Source organism: Juglans microcarpa x Juglans regia, chromosome 7D (genome assembly GCF_004785595.1).
Source record: "Juglans microcarpa x Juglans regia isolate MS1-56 chromosome 7D, Jm3101_v1.0, whole genome shotgun sequence".
Classification (NCBI taxonomy): Eukaryota; Viridiplantae; Streptophyta; class Magnoliopsida; order Fagales; family Juglandaceae; genus Juglans; species Juglans microcarpa x Juglans regia.
In genome coordinates this window covers 1,960,314-1,984,706 of record NC_054606.1, presented here as the reverse complement: position 1 = coordinate 1,984,706, position 24,393 = coordinate 1,960,314, and the positions used below count along the sequence as shown (strand labels likewise).

At 36.2% G+C, this 24,393-nt stretch overlaps 3 protein-coding genes and 1 long non-coding RNA gene across 9 annotated transcripts; 1 reads left to right on the top strand and 3 right to left on the bottom strand.

The window, feature by feature from the left end:
* Positions 1–188: 188 nt before the first annotated feature.
* LOC121238351 (heterogeneous nuclear ribonucleoprotein R-like) lies at positions 189–7,510 on the bottom strand. Its single transcript, XM_041135191.1, has 12 exons — positions 7,033–7,510; positions 5,385–5,968; positions 5,209–5,298; positions 4,872–5,111; positions 4,232–4,453; positions 3,831–4,122; positions 3,422–3,744; positions 3,189–3,298; positions 2,984–3,088; positions 2,814–2,892; positions 2,631–2,724; positions 189–2,445 (listed from the first exon to the last, which is right to left on the bottom strand). Exons 1-11 carry the CDS (start codon positions 7,295–7,297, stop codon positions 2,632–2,634), a joined length of 2,403 nt encoding a protein of 800 aa, XP_040991125.1. The 5' UTR covers positions 7,298–7,510; the 3' UTR covers positions 189–2,445; position 2,631.
* A 1,491-nt stretch (positions 7,511–9,001) lies between these two features.
* LOC121238352 (2-dehydro-3-deoxyphosphooctonate aldolase-like) lies at positions 9,002–18,884 on the bottom strand. Of its 6 annotated transcripts, none has more exons than XM_041135197.1 (15): positions 18,836–18,884; positions 17,699–17,764; positions 17,519–17,616; positions 16,989–17,085; positions 16,366–16,431; positions 12,804–12,863; positions 12,594–12,668; positions 12,399–12,483; positions 12,149–12,207; positions 11,584–11,628; positions 10,823–10,921; positions 10,447–10,494; positions 10,241–10,288; positions 9,889–9,968; positions 9,002–9,070 (listed from the first exon to the last, which is right to left on the bottom strand). In XM_041135197.1, the coding sequence occupies exons 2-14, from the start codon at positions 17,732–17,734 to the stop codon at positions 9,912–9,914; spliced, it is 873 nt and encodes a 290-aa protein (XP_040991131.1). In that variant the 5' UTR covers positions 17,735–17,764; positions 18,836–18,884; the 3' UTR covers positions 9,002–9,070; positions 9,889–9,911. The 6 variants fall into 6 exon arrangements, with proteins under 6 accessions (XP_040991131.1, XP_040991130.1, XP_040991127.1 ...); XM_041135196.1 differs by lacking the exon at positions 18,836–18,884 and adding an exon at positions 18,397–18,476; XM_041135193.1 differs by lacking the exon at positions 18,836–18,884 and adding an exon at positions 18,159–18,289.
* On the top strand, positions 18,364–18,800 carry LOC121238354. Its single transcript, XR_005935108.1, has 2 exons — positions 18,364–18,485; positions 18,699–18,800. It is a non-coding gene; the product is annotated as an uncharacterized LOC121238354 (long non-coding RNA).
* A 246-nt stretch (positions 18,885–19,130) lies between the features above and the next one.
* Positions 19,131–23,745, bottom strand: LOC121238270 (uncharacterized protein At1g28695-like). Its single transcript, XM_041135098.1, is given in 4 exon segments — positions 19,131–19,579; positions 19,582–19,819; positions 22,720–23,115; positions 23,245–23,745. Coding segments are annotated over 4 exon segments (1,104 nt in total). The 5' UTR covers positions 23,416–23,745; the 3' UTR covers positions 19,131–19,280.
* Between the last annotated feature and the right edge of the window lie 648 nt (positions 23,746–24,393).

The window sequence follows — 24,393 nt, the reverse complement described above, 5'->3', positions numbered from 1 at the left end:
CTGACTCGTTTAAATAGTAAAATGAGATAAAATAATTTTAAATAAAATATTATTAGAATATTATTTTTTATAATATTATTATTTTAAAATTTTAAAAACTGAATTATTTATTATATTTTATATAAAAATTTGAAAAAATTATAATAATAAGTTGAGAATATTTTTATATCTAAACAGAAAGGAAAAAATAAGCGATCAAATATTTTCATTTCTTATTTCCCAAGTATGTACAAATTTTAATGGCTAATAATAGTTACAAATCCCACTCTGGAGCTATATAAATTTCCCAGAAATCAAATCCCTTTAAAAAAATTAAAACTTACAAAGGTTCAGTAAATTACTGAGCCCATTAGCGATTTGTTGGAACCATGATTTTTGCCAACCCTTCCAATCTGTATCCATGTTTGTTGAATTTCAGTATCCACTATTTTGTCTTTATTCTTTTGAACATATAGTAAATAATAATATTCTATGACCAACTTGAATTTGAATCTGCCACCACAATTTCATCGAGTTTCAAGATTCAGGACTTATATTGATTCTTCGGACTCCGGACCTCGGGTTTGGTAGGAATCTGTACAATCTTTTCCACAATTTCCGATTTTCCACTCACTGTGATTAGCCAGGCTTATTAAAAATTTTAAAAATTATGGGAAAGAACCAACCACCCATACAACTCCTCTTATCTTTCTCATGGTGGGGTAGGTCTCTCCCCGGAGTATCCTTGAATAAATAATCAAATGAAACCCCACATACATACCTCGTGCAAGGAGCTTTTTGAGTAACAAAACCAAATATTAGAGGTAGCCAAAAATAATAATAGGTGGATGGGAGAGACAGACAGACAGACAGGGCGTTTCATCTTTTATGCAGCTCTTTTTTTTTCACAATATAAAATAATGGGCCAAAATTTCAAGCATTACACTTCATTTTTGCAGAAATTGTTTATAAATTCAGAATACACAATCCAATTGAGAACAAACTCCAGCACCTAAAAGGCAATACGACTTTCAAGGCAACTTGGCTTCTGCTGCCAAAACAAAATTGTGAGCTAAGCAAAACTGGAAACGAGATAAATGTATACTTGAATTCCCACTCAAGTTATTAGAAATGCAAGTGTATCCAACCCAAACCCCTACCGAGTTTTTTCTCAAAATGGGTAAAAAAAAAAAAAAAAAAACCAAGGAGTCGCATAGCTTCAAACCAGTAATGCAGATTTCTAATATTCCTAATGGATAAGTCAAGAATGCTCGATTTGTCCAAAGTGCATAACCATGAACCTCAGTAGGACAAACCTTAATGAAGTGTCAAGTGTGACCAAATACCCACATTTTTCTCCATCAGTATAGCAACAACACTTATCTATGATCCAGATAACAAAATGCCAATGCTTGATTTGTTAAAAAAGCTCAGATTGATGGAAATCACAACACATCAGGATCTCCATCCTCAACTTCTCCATAAACTACACGACTCTAAATACCAATAATTTGGCAGGGGCAAGTTTCCAATGGATCTCTCACAAGGTGAGATATTAATATTCACAAGTGCGAATCAGGACAAAAGACAACTCCATTCACACGGTATATTCAGTTGATATTCCTCAAACAAAAATATATACACTTCATTAAGCACCATCCATTTAAGTTTCATCTTCTACATTTCATTGATTAGGGTCTTCTCAACCAGTCAGGAAGTAGCAATAATCTTCCATAACCAAAGAAATACACAATTCCCAGTCCGTATTAACCAGCGTAAACAAACTGATTTCATTCAAAATCATTTCATTTTTGTCATTTTTTTACTAATAGCACCAGAGCTTATAATACCAACCAAAGAAAATCAAGGCCAACATTCTATGACCACTTACTTTCCCATACTTCATAGGTATTCCAAACAAGCTCAGTATATCTACTACCTTCAAGAAGTAGCCGGTTCACTAACTTTACTATTCAATGAAGGCTGTATTGCTTCAAAAGAGCAAGTGATCCAAAATAACCAGAGTGTCTAGGTAGGAGCCACAACTTTACCAGTGAATTCAATCACAAGAAGATTTCCCAAAATTCCTTGTCCAATTACAGAACCCTCAATCTCATCATTCTGTGTCCAGAAAAACAGATGATGCAGCACACCTCCACATTTGTCCATCCAGTGAAGTCATACAGAAAATAAAATGCGTGATCATACATATAGCATGCTAAGCACACTTCGTCTTCATTTCTGAACAATTAAAAATTTCCTTACAGGCATATATTCCAACTTAGAAAACTAGCACTTCAGTAGATTTCTAAAATGGCTTGAACCAACACAGATCCTTTTTCCCACAAAAATCCCCTCAACATATCAAGGGCTTTTAGACTTGTCACATTCACTCCACTGTAGGCATCATAATGCATAGGCTTCATTTAGTTCACATCCTAGAGCAGCATCTTTGTCATGACGCATCTGTCCATAGACAAATTCACTTGTGACCACACTGCTCCAAGTATTACCAAGCACACCTCTTAGAAGATCAAAGAGATGCCATGCTTCTGGGGTAAAGTGATCTCCAATAAAATAATACTTGGGCATACTGTCTAAAATTCCTCATGTGCTTTACCAAAGGAAACATCAAGAAGATAAATACTTACCTTAATAATATGATCCAGAACTACCAGTTCCCATGTAACTGCTACCACCCATCCCACGACCAGAGTACATTGATGAGTAAGAGCTACCACCAACCTATACACAGGCCAGATATAGAATAATTACACAAAATAAAAAAGATTTAACGCTAAACACTGCCATTCAATTGGAGAAGGTTAGCATACATCACTTCCACGGGACACATAATCACCACCATAGTTTGCCGAGTACATTCCACCAACATCACTACCACTGAAAGAGCCTGGAAAAACAAGCAAAAATTGGAGAACAAGATCACTTCAACAAATGCACAATTGATGGTAAATGCAAGTCAGGTTGCTACCAACACAACACACCTCCATAAGTCATGCCTTGACGACTGCTGCTATAAAGCCCATGTGAATCCTGATTTGAAGCAGAACTTCTGCCACTACCATATCCAAGATTAGATCTCCCAAGCCTACAAACCATAACAACGAAAAGTGCATAAACACAGCAACAAATGGGTTAGAAAATGGGGATAAGTAAAAACTACTTTTATTTCAAAAACAAGAACATACCTATCACCATAAGCATCACCATACTGAGAAGCACCAGTACCATATTCATAGTCTAATCGAGCTCTAGATTGGCGGACACCAGAGTCAGCATAACGCGGGGGTACATCGTCCTAGAATTATAAGAGACAAATCAAATGCACTTTAGAAATTACTCATATATGAAAGAATTGGAAAAACATAATATGGTGTAAAAATAACATTATGGCAAAACTGTATACACAGTCAATACTAACCAGAGCAGCATATGGGCGTTTTGAACCGGACATGGAGTCATAATCACGGGCACGTCCCTCACGGTAACTTGGAGGAGGAGGAGGAGGTCTTTCAAACCTATGGCCATAGCCACCATCCACATAAGCCCTCCTTGGTGCTGGACGTGCTGTACTTCTAGGAACATCAGAGTAACCAGGACCACGGGATGAGTAGTCGTCTCTATATGATTGGCGTCTCTCTGGGATGGCCCTAGGACCATAAATTGCAGCAGCTCTGCTCCTTGGAGGAAGTTCATCACGCCGACCATATTCCCTCTTCAGGCTACTTTTTGGATATGAATTAACTGTCAAGAAAGTGCAAAACTATATATTTATTCATACAGGCAAAAGTGCAGTTCTGCATCCACACAATGCACAAAATTAACCATACCAGGCGCTCTCCTGAAATAGGGCCTAGCTGGAGGAGCCAGGGGCCTGCCTCTTGTCGGAATGGACACAACAGGGCGTCTATCTCTCAATCCACCAGGTCTCTTCATACTGGCAGGTGGGACACGACTTCCAATGCCTCTTACTCCACGCACAGGTAGATTGCGTGGTGTTGGACGACCCCATGAACTCCTCACAACTCGTCCAGCCCCATGACTAGATCGCAGATCTCCGCGACCAACATGCTTTCCTTTGCCTCTCTGAAGTGGTCTTGACAATCTGGCCCTAACTTTAGCCTAAAAGGTGATGACCATAGCTATTACTCAAGCCAAGGCAACTGATGCCAACAAGTATATCATTGAGTAATACTGAAAGCATCTAAAGCTCTTAAGAACCAAGACTAACCTTGCTGTCTCCTTCGCCCAGCTCTGCATTGTTAATACTTTTAGCACATGTCACTGCAGCATCATGAGTGTCAAATGTGACAAAACCAAAGTCCCTTCTCTTGGCAGAAGGCATATTCCGGGCAAGCTCAATCTTTTCAATCTCTCCATATTTCCTAAGAAGCTCTCGAACACGGTCCTCATCCCATGCAGCAGGCAGACCATCCACAAATACAGTTTTAACCTGTAACTTAAAGTATGTCATCAGCAATTCCAAAAATATTCACTAAGCACGTTCAATTGAAATTCCCCTCGGACAAACAAAAAAGAAAGTATAATACCCAATGATATATTCAACAAAAACTAACAAAAAAAAGGCCCTGAAAACACAACTTTTGAGAACTTCAATCCACTTTTTTCAAAGGGATGCTGTATCCCATATATAAACTTAGATTCAGTGACGTTAGAGTAGATTGATGCCCATATCCAAAATCTAATCTCCAAGAACAAATATAACTTTCAAGTACTCAGCAAGATATTACTAGCATCCCTACAAGCTTAACAAGATATATCCAAGACCAACATCACATTTCAAAAAGAGTCAAACCATCAGGAGCTGCAATCACCCTAAAGAATGCAGAAAAGTTGGAGCCAAAAATTACCTGTGCCATAATTTCATCACCAGGGTCAATGAAGGAATCTGCAAAAGAAACCTTTGCAGGCCTATCAACTCCAAACACAACATCTCTTTTCTGAAGGCGCTTAAAGGCATCCATGGCTTCTGAACGAGATGAAAATTCCAAAAATGCAAACCCCCGATTCATTCCCTCATTGTTACTATCTTCAACCAACGTCAAATCCTCAACATTCTCAACTCCATAATGTTTCAACTTCTCTTTCAACTGGAACCAAAGTTGATACCAATTAGTCGGGAATTTAGCAACTCCTACTAAAGACTAGTTAGGTTGATGGTGACATTAAGTGAACCAATATACTTACGGCTTCTTTTGTCCATGTCTTGCATATGTTACCCAGAAAAAGGGTGTCACTGTCTTGGCTTGGAGTAACACCACATTGTTTCCCATTAATCTGGAATTGCAATCATTAACACGTACAATTTACAAGGTGAAGACATATAAGTTCCTATTTCAAACCATGAGAAGATCAAAAATTACCATCGGGTGTTTGAGCTCGGTAACAGCTCGTTTTGCTTGCTCCACAGTTGCAAAACGTAAGAATGCAAAACCCTTGTTCTTCTTAGTCTGAAGATTCATCATCAACCTGACTTCAGTAACCTCACCAACTGCACCGAAAACTTTCCTAAGATCATCCTCAGTTGCAACCTTGTCTAAGCCACCAACAAATACTTCAAACTCTTTACGTTTGCGTCTCTCCTTCACAACTTCGTGGTGCTCCTCTTCATCTGCATCAACCAGTGTTGCATGCTCTTGATCCTCACCAGTATGCTCATCCTCCTCTTCGCCCTCAAGTTCTTCATGAACATCCTCCATTTCCTCCTCAACCATATCACCCTCTTCTTCTTCTTCTTCTTCTTCTTCTTCATCTTCTTCCTCTTCCTCTTCATCAGCATCCTCCTCATGTTCTTCCTCTCCAACATCTCCCACCTCCTGAACATCCTCATGTTCTATTTCCTTCTCATCATAATCAACCCCCCCATATTCTTCAGGGTCATTATCCTCCAGCTCCACCCGTTCATCTTTTTCATATTCATCTACAGACTCCTTCACCTCGTCTTCTTCTGTCATGAAATAAGGGATGATGAACCAGCCAGTCAAAATAGGCTCAAGGAAACTTATAGTGCAAAAGTAACAGAACCCACAACAAGTGTTCATCCTATTACTTATGCAATTCCCATAATTATGACAAGACATGTCTATCAGTATATGATAATGGGATCCTATGTGACTCACACCCTATAATAAATATTTAGCCGTCATCCTAGGCTCCAACAAAAACAAAATTCTCAAGAAGAGGAAAACAATAGCACATGATCTCTCTGTGGTCACTAACTGGATTATCAAAGTCGCAATGTGCATCCAGTGGGAAAAACAACTCGGCCCCTGATCATAACATGTGGATTGAACACCACATGTTCGACCCAATCTGCATGTTCCAACTGAACCAATTCCATAGAGATCCATTCTACCCTTATCACTCTCTTTTTTATGAAGTTTTTTTTTATTGCCACCAGGTGTCTTAAAACAGTGTCCCAACTAATTCCAGAGGTGCACATGCTCTCGGCAAGTAGTTTCGTACAAGTGCACCTCAAGTAATTCAAGGGGAAAAAATCTCCTTCCGATGGCCCTTAGAAATTGTTTACACCCAAGAGGATATAAACCTTTGATCTGGAGGGAGCATAACACCAAGTTTTACCTCATTTTTCAAAGCCTCAAAAGTGATTGTAGTAATGAGTATTTTAAGACGTTCAATTTTATACGCCAAATAAACATAAAATCCAATAAAGATCGCAACTTCCTATTTCATCCATGAGTAAAAACTATATCAACTAAATCGGGCAGCCAACAAAAATATACGTACTATTCAGAAACAAAGTGAGCGGGTTTACCAATAGAAACGCAAAAATAAAAAACCAATACCCAAACAGGGAAAACCGACACTGAGCCTGAAGCAAAGAACCACACAATCAATTCCTCGTAATCTGCCACAGCCCCATAGAGAAAAGGAAAACTTTTGAACAATTCCAACAAGTCCAACACACACACAAGCACACACAACGAATGCATAGAATCTACTTTTTCAATCCAATCCAAAATCAATTTCGATGTCCAAAACAAAACTTACTTTTCACCGTACACAAGCCGTTCGCATCCGCTTTTGCCTCCTGTTCCAGTTTCACGGCAACTGGCTTTTCCAAGACCTTGACTTCCTCTACGATCGGAATCGAGACTTCCTCCACGACCGGAATCGAGACTTCCTCGACCTTCACCGACTCCTCAGCCGCAGCGTCCGGCGGCTGATTCTGAGCCTTCGCGGTCCCTCTGGTGTTTCTTGCCGTTCTCTTCGGCCCCGCCGACGCCGCACCCCTCTTCACCATCCGCGGAGGCATTGTTTCACAATTTAGACGAACAAAGGCTCAAAATTTCAAAGATCGACTCAAAAAAACCTTATTCGACCTCAATAAGAACGCAAGAAAAGCTTAATTTAAAATTGAGATGAGAAATAATCAAAGGCCTAAAAGAAGATCCCAAACTTGAGAGTCAGGACTCAGAATGAAACCCTATAAAGAGAGATAGAGCCCTGAAAAAAGTGATGCGAAATTAGATTAGATTATAGAAAATAGGAGCTTATTTATAAAGAGGAAAAAGCTACTTTTCCGGAGCCACGGGACTTTTTTTTCTTAATACTTAAGAAATTATTTTTTAATAATATTATGATTATTATTTTTTTTAAAATATATGTAAAAATTAAAAATTAAAAAAAATTACAGCCCCACTCACAGTTTCTAGCCACTTACAGTATTAACAGTGTGCTCAATAAAATTAAATTTTAGCTAAAAAAAAATTAAAGTATAACAATGTATTCAATAAATAAATAGTAATTTTAATCTCAGATTATATTATTAGTCAAATTTATTCAGCTAAAGGGATTGGCCAAATATTATTTTTGAACTAATATATTATGTTTCTGTTGCTTGCTTCTCTCCCACACAAGTAGAAATGTATTATTTTTTGGTAAAATTATTCATATCAGCCCATAGCTGCAGCACACCTCATATGCGAGGTGTGCTGCAGTAAAAATAATAATAATAATGTGAGGTGTGCTGCAGCTATAGACTGATGCATAGAATGATTCTATTTTTTGCTATTTACTTCTCTCCCCATACCATTATAATGACTTTTTGAATATGAACTTTCAAAATAATTTATCTATATATTATATATATATATTAAAATTTTAACTACAATTTTCAATTTTGTAACACTTGTTAACTCAACGAATATAATAGAATATATTTAGAGAAAAATTCTTATTAGTTTTCCAAATAACAAAAATTTATAAGTAAAATAAATAAAGGATATACATTAGAATTAAAATAAAAAATTTACAAGAATAAATTATAATTAGAATTAAAATAAATAAATAGTTGAAAATTAATATTTTAATAAAATAGTTAAAAATTTGTTGAATTATTTGATGTTGTTGAAAATGGCTATCTAAATTTGTAAAAGTTAATTTTTTAATTAAATTTTGTCTAAAATTTGTTGAGCGTAAAGGGTGAAGTAGAGTTTATTGGGTGTTCCACTCGGAGATAAGGCTATGCTGTGAGCGGCTATTTTAAAACTTGGCGTGCATCTATTGGTCAATTTTACTAAGAAGAACTGGTCTGCCGCATAAATTGTTGTTCAATGGGTAATGGCATATTTTCTTCATATTATTTTAAAAAATAATTCGATTTTTTTTTTTTAAATATATTGTGGACGTAATCGGAGAGAACCCTTTCCCTTTGTTTAAGTGCAGAAGAACATTCTCAATTTCATTTTATTTACTTGGGGTAGTCTTTTCCATTATATGGACAGATGTTTTTATGGAATTCTTTTTTAAAATAATAATAATAATAATAATCATCCTCAAGAAAGAGGTTCTCGGTCCAGAACAACTGAATAGAATTTAGCAACATTCTCTCTCCAAATCCCTCGGTTTATCTGGATAAATAAATATATAAATATATATATATTTAAACGATTTTGAAGACAACAGTGAATAATTTGTCAAGGACTCAAGGTCAAGCTACATCCCCAGCATCACCCATCAACACAATTAGTTCCGTTTCTCTGTTGCATATCGTCTTCAAGTTTGGTTCTGATCTGCATGCTTTAAACTGTAATCACACCATTGGCAAAATAAGAGAAAAAAAAAAAATACATATTTGGGAAATTTGGAAAAATAAAGGAAGAAAGACAGATGCCCCACATAACCTTTATATGCATCTTTTAAACTAAATGCCATGTATGCCTGAAACTATGCCACGTTACAAGGCTGCGTGGTTCACTGTTGATAGGGAAAATGTCAAGACGTCTTTTAAAAGGGATTTCCAAGATCAAAGTTCAATACCTACATGATGCATTCAAATATGCATCTTCCATCCGGCAATTTCCTTGATGACTCAGGAGGATTGGGAGTGGGGCTTGTGGTTCTCTTATGATTTCCTTCAACGTGGGGATTTTTTAAACCATAACATCACCTACTCACATATAGACTTGACAATTGCAAAAATTGAAAGAATGTGAATACTCCTAACTAATGTCTTAAACCAACCCCCTACGGTTCCTACCTCTTCCTCCAGCAAAAAGCAAATTTTTAGAAGTTAAAGAACTTGAAAGCCTTCAATATCTAGTTCTTAAATCGCAATCTATTAAGAAAATTTTATTTTACCTATAAAAAATAAAAGAAAAGAACTTGAACTCTCTAAGAAACACTGAGAAAAAGATAAATTTTGCCAGCGGAAAGGCAACAAAACTCCAGTCATTTATTCCCAGTCACTCTTGTTATATCCTTGAAACCCTCCAAATCATGAACGGAAATTGATTGGTTCCCAATGACTTTTTTTTTTTTCTTATCGGTTCTCAATGATAATATTGAAGTTAATGATATCAATGATGTATAGAAATTGAAAGAAAAATGGTTTTGTGTGCTTACCACTAAGAGAACCTTCAGGCGTTCTAATCACGAAATGGTGTGAGATCAATGTTTAAGTGCTGCTTCCCCTTGCTTACCCTCTACAAGATGTCAAAAGAGAAAAACATCCACCTCAAGGGCTGTTAAATTATTTGCAGCTAAAAATTCCAAAAGAGAAAAGAGAGAAAAAAAAAATTGTGTATTAACTCTTACAACATCAGCAACATATTTAATTATTTGATTTGATTTTACATGGAAAATAGATTAAGCATGTTTTCGTTTGTCCATAGCAATCAAAGTTAAGTTGACAATTAATTGTAAGTACTACAGTGATTAAAAGAACCATGTACAATAAGTATGGCAACAGACTTACGGCGATTGCCACAAGCTCTTCCAGCAGTTCCTCCAAATGACGAAGAGGCTATTTCCAAAAAACAATCAAAACATAACCTATTTAGAGCTTCAATAAAACTCATTATAATTAAAAATATCTCTACATACGGGAAAACCTCAAAGGAGAGTAAAGTGTCGGAGAAAAGTTCCATGACTCCTAGGAAGCATGATGTATGGAAAACTCACCCATTGAGTTGGACCATCACATGGTGCATTCAAAGGATCATCATGCACCTAATCATCCAAAGAAGATGTTAGGAAAATAATAATAATAATAATAACAATGAAAATGAAAATGTTATACTTCAGTTATAAAAAAAAAAAATGTCATACTTATAAAAGCAAAGCATGTTCATAATTCATATTGCACTCATTTGATTAGCATTCAACTTATATTAGACACAAGGGAATATTTAATAAGGACAGTTCCTCCTTCCTGGCATACTCGAGGAAACACCAGTGTGCAGGAGGTACTGCCTGTAATTTCATTATTAACTCTCAAACATTCGAGTTTCACATTGACACAAATCAGCAATGATCAGCTTCAGCATATTCCTGGTACCTCCATGAAAATTCCATCCACTCCAACAGCAACTGCTGTCCTTGCAATACATGGTATCAGTTCACGAAGACCTCCACTGGCAACACCTCCACCATCCAGCTATATGAGAAAGTAGAAGTTTAACCCCCTTGATATGGGAAAAGTGAGAACCAAAAGCAAAATCAGGAAATGACCATCCTACGACATATATTTTTTTTTTTTGCACCAAAATTGTGGGAAATCTTGTCACATGAGAGCAACATAGATATATAGCAAAGAAAAGCATGTTACAAAATTGAATACTCCAGTTAGAGTCAGTACCAACACTGGAAGGAAAGAAAAAAAAAAAAAAGGCTGGACGCAGTCCATATCACCTGCATCATAATGGTATTCATTTAAAGGAGTTGAATTGCTAATGATGACACCCTAGACCCTGCGACTATCAGCTTAACAAAGGAATCAAATGCCTTTTCTTTAGAAGAAATCATAGGCCTAAATTGCTACTATAACAGCACCAAAAGAATAAGGACGCCACATAAATGAGGCATTATTAAATGGAACATTCAACATCGGCAATGCCTTTCTTTCAACTATCCATATTCCAACATAAAAACCAGTTTATTATCTTAATATTACTAAATAACTATACTTCTCCCCATATAAATTGCCAGCCATTCGCATATTTGACAGGGATGTCATTCATAACCTCTCTTTTGACGTAAATAACAAGGTTATTTGCACAATTAACAAAGAAGCAGCTTCCACGTCAAGATTTTCCACACCTTTTTCCCAGCAGGCTGTTGTAATGCATGTGTGACATCAGCTACCTGTAGTGCAAGACCTGGTTAGACTGGAAGGTCTTCCAGACAATAGTACATATACAGATGCAGCATGCGGCAAACATCACCCTCAACAGGTTAAGATTGAAAACACACGTGCACATATTATAGTTGTCTTCATGACAGTTCCATTTAGTTTTTTACAAAACTCTCTTGTTGATGTAGAATGTAAGATGTGGGGGATCTAGAGTTATATCTTTTCAATTAAAAGATAAATGAAGAATGACAGAGATCCTCGAAGAGGGAGTTAAAGAAAATACATTTTAATGCTTGTTGATTAAAATAAATCATTATTAAAAAGAATCTAAGCTGTTGAAGAATATGTCAGCATGTGTGGATGTAGATATACATTTGGGTTTAGTCTACCAGTTGAAAAGTAATACAAAATTAATTTAGAGATGGCTTGTATGCCAAAAGGAAAAAGGACCAAACTTCACCATCTAGTTCAAGGCCTTGTTACAAAATTGTAGATCTAGAACCTTGAAGGCACTTAGCAAGTTTAACTTACAACAGGACAATTAGCATCTCTAATCCATTCCAAATTGCGAGGATCAACAATCAAATCATCTGCAGAACAACAACCAAATATGCTTAAAGAACCATTTAAATCTTTGAAAGTACAGAGCAGAGTCAATTGGTCGAAGTTTTAAAGAAGCATAGGGCTCATAAAAAATTTGTAACAGCTTCCAATTAAGCATACTTGCAGAGGGAGAGTAACCAACTACTTGTGCATTTGAAACCAAAACCAGAAAACTTACTATAACCAAACATAGTTCCTCTTTCACAAACCATCACATTTGGATTTCCAGCCGATCTAACCTTCTCGGCAGAATTTACCATGACCTGAAAAATATGAACAATATATAAATTAGAAGAACAGTTGAAGCAGAAAAGCTGTATAACTATACATGTCAACAGAGGTTCTAATTTGTCACATTCATAAAAATACTCACAGAAGGAGCACAGAATTGGCCTTTCTTGATATTTACAATTTTGCCAGTCTTTGCCGCTGCAACTAGAAGATCCGTCTGCCATTGTAGTAGGTGATAAATGAAATAAATGATTTTTTTTTCTAGATTTGAATAAGAAGAGATCACATGCCCATTTATCTTGAAAAATTTTCTGATCATGGATGCTGAATGTATGGTAGAAAAAAAGTTAACCTGACGGCATAAGAATGCTGGAATCTGAATAATATCTGCAACTCTACCAACTGATTCACACTGGCAAAAGAAAAGATAAACATCTGATTAATTGTGTCCTTCACAGTCTGAACAAAACCAGTTTCAGACTTAGAATGTTATTATTCTGATAAACTCGTATTGACACCTCAAGCAGCCATGAAGAAGGCTTAAGAAGTGTCTTTAGGTTAATTTTCAGATTTGGCAACTTAGAGCTTTTCATGTGATCATTCCAGTTTTAATAGTTAAACTTTTTCTCTCCGTACATTTTCTGTTTTTCATTTGGTTTTTCTTACTGTTGGTGGTGATTCGTTAATGGCCTTCTCTTTGTGTGGAGATTAGCGTATCACTGTAGCTTTGGGTTATCGTTGTGGGTTGGATTAGATGGGGCTGTGCAACGAGGTTTTTATTGACCAGAAGTTATTCGAGTTCAGGAAGGAGAATGATAGGTGGTGGAAAATCATAGAAAGTAGTCGCTGTGTAGTGAAATACATATCCTTAGATCATGAAGCCCTAGGTTGGTTGGGCTCTACGGTGAAGGAATGTGCAATGTCAAGGGGCGCCTATGAGTTTCTGAGAACTCGTAGAAAAGGAGACACGGTGTTAGTAGTGCGGAAGGGTCATAACTACAATGGCAGTTTTATCTCCCTCTCGGAGTTTGGTCACGATAAGAGGAGAGGTTTGATAGTGGTGCTGGAAGGGAGGAAGGGGGAGGGGTGGATGAATTTCGGAGATACATTAATGGAGCTCCATTCATCCTTTGTTTCGAGCATGAGAAACAGAGTACCTCTTGATGCCCAGGCAGGTTACTCGAAGATGACTAGAGGAGTTGGTGTGCTCCATCGTCAACGATAAGAGGTGCAAGGTCGTACAATGAGGTGCTCCAAGTGAAGAAGGTACTGCCTCAAGCCATAAGTGTCGTGCTGCCAGATGCACCCATTTCAGAGATCGTGCAGAGGCATGAGGGAGAAGGCAGCGGGCTGTTGGGGTCAAATAAGGAAACTTTTCTGAGGATGCTTGTCGGTTTGGAGGAACAAGTGGGAGCCGTATTAAAGGAAATCGTTTATTTGAAACGCTACGTCAAGGGCAAGACAGAGTTGAAGACTGACGTGGGCAGAGTAATGGGCCATAAGAGTAGGCATGTTCCTTCAGGTAAGACGGGCCTTAGGACGGGACGGGCCAGGCCGCAGGCACAATGAAGGCTTGGAGGACAATATATCGGGCGTCTGCCGATATTTCAAGTCAGGAGCCGAGTCTGGCGCCCGTGGTGCTGATAAGTATTTCGCCGGCATCCCCACCGGCATAGAAAAAATCGCTGGTCTCCATCGACCATCTTGGTGAGTATGTAGAGTTACTCCGACGGGAGGAGCTAGAGGATGGAGAGAGAGTGGTGGAGCCGTTTGCGGTGGCAAGCTTGAGAGATGATTTCCCATCGTCACCACCTGGGTTGGTGTTGGAGAATGGGCAGCCGGAGTCGTGCGTGGCGGTCGAAGGCCTAAATGCTGTGTCAGTGCAGCTTGCCTCACCGGAATGTGGGATATCGTTTCTGGGGCTTCTGATAGGCTTTCCATCACTGGAAATGAGTGTTTGTCATGGGAATAAATCTGGGGATGGTATTTTCGTTGAAAATATGGCTTCAAGTGATGAACCAAATTTTGTGGGTGGCTCGGAATTGTTTATGCTTCCCAATGACAGTGTTGGTGAGGAGGGGGCAGCTCTTACTCCTCTGTGTACACTTCCTTCCAGTTCTAATTATGGGAGTTGCTCGTCAAATTGGATTTTTAAGAAGATAGAGGAGCTACAAGATATTTTTGGGGTTTCTTTTGGAGGTTACGAAGAACAATTTATGGCTCTTATAGTAGCTATTGAAGCTAGCCGTTCGAAATCAGCCACAAAGCAGGACAGGGAACTTAATCATTTAACTTGTTCCATTAATTATGATATTAATGAAAGGAGTAGTAGAAGAGATAGATCGAAAGGGAGGGGCAAGTTAAGTTTTTTATGAAGCCTAAGATTTTATCATGGAACATATGGGAACTCAATGATAGTAATAAACGTCTTCGTATCAAACCTTTATTGAGGAAGTGGAATGGTGATGTGATATGTCTTCAAGAAACAAAGCTGAGTTTCATTGCTAGAAGAATTGTGCGTAGTCTATGGGGATGCTCGTATGTGGATTGGTCCTATTTGGCCTCTTTGGAAGTCTCGGGTGGAGTGTCATTAATGTGGGGTAAAAGAGTGGTTGAGGCGATTGAGGAGTGTGTTGGAGAGTTCTTGGTTTCGACTTTATTCAAAAATGTGAGCAATGGATGGGAATGGGCATTTGTAGGGTCCTATGGTCCTAACATGGACAAAGATAGGCAAAGGTTGTGAGAGGAATTGATGGGTATATACTCCTTATGGGATGAGCCATGGTGTATGGGGGATGATTTCAACACTACTCGCTTTCTTAGTGAATGATCAGGGCATCATCTGCATACTATGGCCATGGAGGAATTCTCTGAGTTTATCTTTGATTTGGACCTTATGGACCTTCCCTTGGTGGTGGGGTGGGGGGGGAGTACACATGGTCTAACGGCCGGGCTTGGTCGAAATTGGATAGATTCATTGTTTCTCCTTCATGGGAAGCCCACTATCCAGAAGTAAGTTAGAAAAGGTTAGCTCGAGTCAATTCATATCATTTTCTCATTCTTCTAGATTGTGGGGGCATTCATAGGGGTCACCGGTACTTCAAGTTTGAGAATATGTGGCTAACAACGAATGGTTTTGTAGAGATGGTGCGTGCTTGGTGGGCATCGTATCAGTTCAGTGGTACTCCAAGTTTCATTCTAGCAGGTAAGCTGAAGGCTCTAAAACAAGATCTGAAGAATTGGAAGTTTTTGGTCACACAAACAATCAGAAGTCTACATTGTTGGAGGAATTACAGGAGTTAGAGGGTAAGGAACTATTGGGAGATGCCTCGGAGGAGATGTTATTGAGGAAGGGCATGGTTGTGGCAGATTTGGAAAGGGTTTTGTTGTCAGAGGAGATATCATGGCGCCAAAAATCCAAGGCCCTTTGGTTGAAAGAGAGTGATAGGTGTACGAAGTTCTTTCACAAAGTGGCTAATTCACATAGGCGTAACAATGCTATTGAGTCGCTTCATTTAGGTACTCAAGTGTTATCCTCTCCCCCCGAACTAGAAAATCATATTATACATTATTATGAGACTCTTCTCACCGAATCGGCAACTTGGAGGCCGAAACTTGATGCCTTGTCTTTTGAGGCAATTGATCCAAAAAATGTGAGTGTCTTGGAGAGACCGTTCGATGAAGAAGAGATTTTCAAAGTCATCTCTGGTATGGCTAAGGATAAAGCGCCGGGACTGGATGGTTTCTCAATGGGTTTCTTCCAAACTTGATGGGATGTTGTGAAAGGTGATGTATTGCAGGTGTTCAGTGAATTTCACGCTTTTTAGATATGGCAGCAGCCTTGTGTAAAGTGAAATCAAGGTAAAAATCAAACAGAAGCAACAAGAGTACCACTGTAAAGAAAAAATACTTGCCTGGATAGTTTCATGGACATCAGTCACTATAGGAATGTCATATTCTATTTTAACCTTCTCAAGTATCTGCAGATAAAGTGGAGAAATAAGAAAGATGTTAACCATCTCAAGTATCAATTCAACTTTTTAGTTCATATCCAACATTCATGGTTTTCAAAAGTATATCATAATGGCAATAGAGACCTGACAATGTACTCAGCGGGAGAGGGAGAGAGAGAGAGAGAGATGAGCTATGTTATCTTAACCTAATATCAATGATAACCCTGACATTTCGGTCATAATTTTATTTTATTTCATATATCTAATTATAACACCGAATGGTATTTGTATATGTATATATACATCTGTCATATAATATATGATAGATACATATACTGTCTATATACTCATACCACCACCTTGCTGCTCAGTCTGATAAAGTTTATAGCTACCGTATAAACTTTGTTGTCCTAACATTCATAAGCAGAGTCAGAAATTTCAAACCTCCATCCCAACAACTTCAGATGCAAAAAAAAAAAAAAAAAAAAAATTCTCCCTTCCATTATGTATGAGATATCCAACATTATCAAGATTCAAAACCTCAAAAACTACAACGGTTGAGAACTACATAATAATAATCAAACCTTCAAGCCTTCAATCAAGCCAGGGCCTCGAAATGATTTTGAGGATGTTCTGTTAGCTTTATCGAAGCTTGACTTGAAAACCAGAGGCAACCCAAGTCTACAAGATTCAGAAACAAACTCTATCAGAAGTTCTACAAGGTTAACTGGCAATCGAAGTGAATCTCTTTAGCTGCATTTCTTGAAAATAAATGTTCTCCTCTATATTGTAGAAAACTGGCAAGAAAAAAAATACAGGAGATTCAAGGTTATCATTTTTGCATGAAACATGAGTATCAGGGTTATTTTGATATTGTGTGTTTTCAATATAGTTTCAAAGTCCTAAAACTAAATAACAAGTAATATAAACGCCCCAAGCAATACAAGCTTTATGGAGAGAAATGACTCTTTTAATCTCCATAGAAGAAAGAAAAAAGTTGCAATTTTCTTCAACCAATCTATTTCTGCATCAAAACAAAACTATGCCATTTCATTAGAACACCCAATTTCGCTCACGAAGAAAATGGCATAGATCATAAATAGAGGGAGCATACTTTGATGCAACAGTCTTTATGTGCTTGGCCATTCGAAAAACATGCTCCTCAGATTCAATCACATTGGGACCCGCTAATAGGAAAAATGGTTCTGCCGCCTGTTAAGATTGAGAAAATCAAATAAGTTATGAGGATCTCAACTCACATCTAAATAATCCAAAAAAGCTAAGCAATACAAGCCTTGAGCTGGTTAAATAGCACTGCTGATGAATCCATCTCCTCCACTACGCTTAAGTACACGAGAAGCTGCATATAGCAATTTAAGCGAGGAAAGAAATTAAACCACGAAAAATAGCAAAAAAATAATGAGAGTTTACAAATCACCAACAACTTATTTACCATTTATCAGGCAATTCTTGTTAACTCTTTTTCATAATTGTCATTATCCTATCGAACAGATAGGACTTGCTCACGTATGTGGTAAACATTTCCTACATAGCGTGTGGGTACATAAATGGACACATGACACACACACGAACACTTTTACTTACATCCATATATTATTTACATACGCATCTACATTCGCAGACAGAGTTATCATGTATGCAAACGCATGCATAATACACTTCGTGAATACAAATTTTATGCTCAATAACATGAAATCCGAGGCACAAACAGAAAGAAAGCAGCAATCGAGTACCATTCAGAAGAAAATAAAAGAAGAATCGAAAGGAACTTCAATCAAGCCGAAACATTGTAGCGGGTAACTTTTACTACATTTTCTTAGAAACCGAACAGAGCGTAAAGCAAAAAAAAAAAGAAGGTAATTAGTCTGTCAGAGTTAACGCGATCTAAGTCCATTTCTTGCGTCGCAAATCAGAAAAAAGAAAGAAGAAGAACAAACAGATTTTCAAAGAGATCAGTCTCCGAGTCCACACCTGGTTTATCCGAAGCGAAAGACAGCGAAAACGAGAGAGGTGGCAGAGAGCGTCGATAGAAAATTAAGATTCGGGTCTTAAAGAGGTTCGTATGTTTTCAAGAGTAAAAATCAAAATTTTGGAAATTTAGAAATTTTTATCTCTTTATTATAATTCTTTAAATGTTTATATAAAATAATTTAAATTTTTCAAATTTTAAAATAAAAATAATATTAAAAAATATTTTCTAAAAATATTTTATTTAATTTTTTAACTTTAATCTCAACTCATTTTATTTCATTTCATCTCTAAAAATAAACGAGCACGAAGCTATCAAGTTCGTTAATTTTGTGTTAAATTCTTTTCAAAAACTCTAATTTATTTAGATTCATCGTTAATTTATTTATTTCAAAATCTTAAACGAAGAAAAGATAAACACATATTGAAATATAATATTCACCCTCTTGGAATGATAATATTATCAACAACCAATTAATAGTTTTCCATCGATCAATGATGCATAAGATTAAGATTACAGGAAGTGAAAGGTCTTTACAAGTGCAAATGAATTTCAACAAAACTAAATTAATATTTATTTAAGAACAAATTTAATTCCCATTATATATAAAATGTTAAACTCACGATCTCGATAAATAATAATTATAAGAAAAATCTTTTACAAGTAGGTGTGAATAACACCTAACAAAACACTTATATGATATTATTTAATTTAAAAAAAATATTAAATTTAAATCTTACAAATCAAATATTGTTATATAACTAATGTTGATAGTATATTCTAACTTACAAATAGATCTATAACTAATCATGATAATATTTTTCCCTACAAATTTGAACATTATAATAGGAAAAAAATTAAAGGTACTCTTATTTACTAAATGATTTTAATCACGAGTGGCACTCTTATTTACCGGCCCCCACGAATTCCGACATCGCAGGTGTCCCGACCACCGGAAGTTTTCCGTCACATTAGCCAGCCTTCTATAAGAACTAATCTTCTTGAATCGCTTCCAATCATTGAGGACAGCCTTTAAATCCGTCACCTTGGCAGTAATACTCCGACAACAATTTGCATGGACGGTGGTCACTACCCTAAAATCCTTGCTCTCTTGACAAAACCCACTAAAATAGAGGGTGTCCAAGAACCTTACAGTAAGATTCAGTTGTTTAATTATTCCCCTTTAATTAGGTTTAATAGCACATCTTGCTCCTTCTGCCCCGTGGAGTTGTCCTTCTTAGAATACCATGTGTTCAACAGTGTGATGGTCTTGTTGTTCGATCGAACGTAGTAAAATCCGGTGTTGATCAGTTGTTTTTCCGACCATGGATCGCCGAAAAACATGTCGGTACTGATCTGCAGATCCTCGGTTTCGTTTTTGCTTAGCTGTGAAAATGGACTTCTTAGCCACATTACATCGGTATCCTGTTGCAAGGGAGACAATCATGCAGTTAATTAACCATGAGAAAGTCAAGTTTGATGTGAAGTGTCGTACCAGAAAAGAACTTAAGAGGTCAACATTCAAACAAATTAAGTTCAAACTAGAAAGTTCAAAGCATTGTGATCTAGATTTTTTAACATATATTATAAGAGGCAAGGCGAGTCATAGAACTTATATTTTAAAAAAATTAATTAATAATATAATTTGAATCTTTTTAAAACATTATAAAGAATAAGAACTTTTTATTTTCACACATGGATATAAGATCTCATATATCATATACGTAATTTTAACACTTATAAGAATGAAATATCACGCGCGAGTGATATATATATATATATATATATGCATGAAGTTGTTAGATCATAGACATAAAAGATCAAAAGTGTCATCGTGGTTTGTTCGTGGCAGTTCTACCTAAATAATGGACATGCATTGGAGATTTATGATTCTGGTTTCATTGTTTCAATAACCTAAATGAACATGCATGCACTAGGAAGTAGGAAACATATCTCCTTCTCTTATGACTATTTTTCACTAGAAAATTAAACCTAATTAATTAGTTTCTTTTATCAGGCACGTCACTATCTCAACTACGACAGAAAACACCTGCCCAGAAAATAAAACCTCCTGCTTGGAAAAAACAGGAAAAAAAAAAAAAACAGCATTTCAATGCATGGCAGCTAGCTGGTGGCCGAGTCTCGAGAAATTTTATGTGACAGCAGACAAATCATACGTCCACCGCTCTCTGCCATTAACAGTTGTCCATGTTTTTTCTTTTTTCTTTATTATCCCTCTAAGCAAGCAAGTTCATAAAAAAATTAAGTGATTACATGCAATATTAAATTGAATGAAATGAGAGTCTTAGTAATCATTCTAAAATAAATAAATGCAATACAAATAGAATAAAAAAATAGAAATTTCAAGCTAAAAAGTGGCTTCTACCCATTTCCTACTAAGGAGAAGTTACTTGAAACTCACTGACTGTGAAAGTGCATGTAGTTCACGCATCACTATAGAAAATAAGGTGGTGGTTGGATCTGTGAGATTCGAAGCCATTGATCCCACTAGTACTGCGTATGACAGTGACAAATTCTCTCTAACATGGCGGAGAATGAAACTCACAGTATGAGCCGCGCGTGACTCACGTGCCACTCTTTAATCAGATTTTTTTGGCTATCTAATAGATCAGCGGCTAGAGAGTCTATTGGTCAGGCGCATGGTGGTCGTAGAAGGCCAATAGATAATAGACCGACACATCTCGACACTACCAACAAAACAATGAAAAAATCGAAAGAAAATATTATAACCAAATAATTTTGACATTGGCCGGACAGGAGGAGGGAGAGAAGGGCCGAAGTTACAAGTTACAACCCCTCTGGGTGAAGGAAATGAAAATATAGCCCAAAGTTGGATAGAGAGAAAATTACCGCTGGAGACAGAGAAAGAAAAAGAAGTCTTCTACAGTTGTCCATGTTTACTTCCAAAACTCATGGAACTGATGGAGCTAGATTGCCGCGGCCGGCCATAACAGAAGCATAGAAATTCATATAGTTTGTATCCGATGATATATTTTCTTATCATTTTTTGTCTCGAATTTTTAAAAATATAGACGTTTATCTATTTAGGTTTTACTGTGATTAATATTATCTATAAATAGTCTTTAATATAGTGAGATTCACATCTTATATCTATAGAAATTGTATTTAAGACAAAATAATTACTAAAAAAAATTATATTCCATCTATATATAATCTAGAATAATGTTAGGTTTTACTGTGATTAATATTATCTATAAATGGTCTTTAATATAGTGAGATTCATATCTTATATCTATAGAAATTGTATTTAAGACAAAATAATTATTAAAAAAAATTATATTCCATCTATATAAAATCTAGAATAATATTAGTATGGCTTCTTATTTTGTCATTTTATTTTGACTGTTTATATATTTAATTTTTTTTTAAATTTTTTTAATAGTTTAGAAAGTAATTATTAATATATTAAAATAGATTTTTTTAAATATTTAAATATATTTAAAAAAATATTAAAAAATTATAATTTAAAGTAGAAGTAGGTAATAGAGGCGTAGAGCACCACTCTATAACCTAACTTGTGTGTGGCTGCATCTAGCTATCAGCAGAAAAAAATATTCCATGACAGGACCGGGCACCAAACGTACATTACTCTTTCTTGTTAAAGGGATATACTAATTAAATTAATTTAAAAGCTTTTTTAGATCGCAATCACATCACTTTCATAGCCAAAAGTCAAGCTACGTACTTAACTATTTTTTTTATAGGCCAAGATAATCGTCTGTTAATCATAATTAACCTACTACCTCTATATATTCTACTCACACCGTACTTCCATGGCATGCATCAAGTTAATCTGCGAACCATTTTCCAGTCCTAAGTTTCACGATCTATATATGTGAAATACGATCCAAAAATATTCCAATTAACATACTTATATATAAATATTGAGTAATTTATTGCTACTATAAAAAAAAATTATTTATTTATAATCAACAATTTTCTGTAAAAATAATAATTTTTTTGTTAAAACAGACTTGTTAAAATAAGTTTGTTTACGTTATAAATAATCATTCTCGTATCAAATAATTCATAAAATATGTTTAGTTTTCTTGTAATGTGCATGCATGCCACGCAAAAAGAAAGTAATAAAATAATGTGTAATGTTACATATAGTTATAGTATGTAAACAGTATGTAGTCATTTTGAAAAAAAATAAAATTTACTATTAAAAAATTAATTTTCTTTGCATATAAGTCTCGTATTTGTTTTTTTTTTAAATGATTATGCGGTGCTTGCACATTCACAATTGTAACTATCATCTCTATGAAATAATAGGAACGTACCGTGAAGATGAAGTTGTAGCCACGCTTGAGAACTCCCATGAGAAAATGAGTTCTTCTCCACATCATCTTGATGAAATCCTCGGACATGTAAATCTTTTCTCCCCCAAAATCCACGCCGTCCGTTTCCAATTTATAGCAGTTCAAGCGTAGGAACTGGCAGCGATCATAGGCCGTCTGATCTACGGCTACGAGTAAGAGGTGGTCAAGGAGTGGTCTAGTCTCCACCCCAAGCCAAAAGCTCTCAAGGAAGAGGTCAAGCATGGTGGTGTCTGCTCTGATGTCTTGGTCCGCGTAGGCCTTGTTTACGATAGCGATGATGACCGTCTTATTTGCCATGGAAGCTTTGGATAGAGCTTCTTCAAGCTCATCTTGTTGGGGGACATAAATATCGGTGGTCTGCAGGGATTATTATAGCTTAAAATTACTTTTTTTAAGCAAATTAAGAAAACCCATATTCATGTTTGTGCATGGAATGATCACGAAATAATTAAGCTGCAAGCAAGAAAAGTAGTACTTAATTATTACCGTTTTTGAAGGCCTGCAAATGGATTCCTTTTGGAATGCATTGAATGGATTGCTGATAGAGGAAGACCAAACAAAGAGGCCGTAGAAGATCCCAATGAAGAGCAACAAGAGTAGTGCAGGTTTTCCAATAGACTGTTGTGCATAATCCATGCTTTTGCTGATCATCATCATCTGGTGAAATATTGAATGTATGTTGACGTCTGAATGGTTAGCTAGATCAGTAGTTCTCGCTTTAGGAAGAATTGATGCAACTCATGTAAGGCTTTCGATGTAATAGAAGGTTTTGGTCGGTGTGAAAAATTAAGGATCTTAAACACAGAGGAAGAGGAAGAGGAAGAGGAAGAAATAGGTTGGAGGTTGGGTAGAAAACTCGTACAATGTGGCCGAGAGCTGAGGCCGACTTATATACGTACATCATGACGCGCTTGCTTGCCAGCGCTTAACCTAGCTAGCTAGGGGAAAGATCAAAACGACTTACAAGCAGAAATTGGTAACTTTCAACCAAAAGTGCAAAATCCAATTCAGGAGATCGATCATATATATATATATATATATATATATATATATATATAAAGTTGCTTGGAATAATGAGAGATTATTTTTTTATTTTTAAGAAGAAGAAAGTATTTTAATTTTATTAATAACTCTCATTTATGATAGAGAAAAATCATAATAATTACAGCTGGGCTACATTATGGGAGATCATTTTAATTTCGTTTTTTCAATAAATTGTTATAAACTCAATTAAGGAATAAATGAGTTTAATTTTGACTTTTATTGAGGGTTGTTAGAACGTTTCCAAAAGGATCATTAAAATAATAATATAGGACAAAGAATAATTTGAAAGATGAGGACCAACGTTAAGAAATTAGGTCACAATACAGATGGGTTTGTTGGGACGGGTGACACGTATGTCGCCAACAATTCAAATGGACACCGATGGGAGTTTAAGTTTAATACGTATGTACTTCTGTATACGAATTGTCAATGCTAGCTTAAACTAATTCAAAACTATTCTGCATGTGTACGCGGCAATTAATTGACTTCCTTTTATAATAACAAATTAAATAGCGGAGGACGTACCGTAAAATATTCAGAGGTATGTAGAATCTTTTGGATTATTCATAGACATTCACATATTCCAATTTT

Bases quoted from the DNA above. Each gene is read 5' to 3' on its own strand.
- LOC121238351 (XM_041135191.1), bottom strand. From the start codon at position 7,297: ATGCCTCCGCGGATGGTGAAGAGGGGTGCGGCGTCGGCGGGGCCGAAG. The intron at 5,969-7,032 runs GTAAGTTTTGTT...ATTTCATGACAG, and splicing joins CGGCTTGTGTACGGTGAAAA to AAGAAGACGAGGTGAAGGAG. The intron at 3,299-3,421 runs GTTAGTATTGAC...TTATAATTCTAG, and splicing joins AACGCCCATATGCTGCTCTG to GACGATGTACCCCCGCGTTA.
- LOC121238352 (XM_041135193.1), bottom strand. The intron at 11,629-12,148 runs GTAAGTTAAACT...CTTGCACTACAG, and splicing joins GAGATGCTAATTGTCCTGTT to GTAGCTGATGTCACACATGC. The intron at 9,969-10,240 runs GTAAGTCTGTTG...GACATCTTGTAG, and splicing joins AAGAGCTTGTGGCAATCGCC to AGGGTAAGCAAGGGGAAGCA.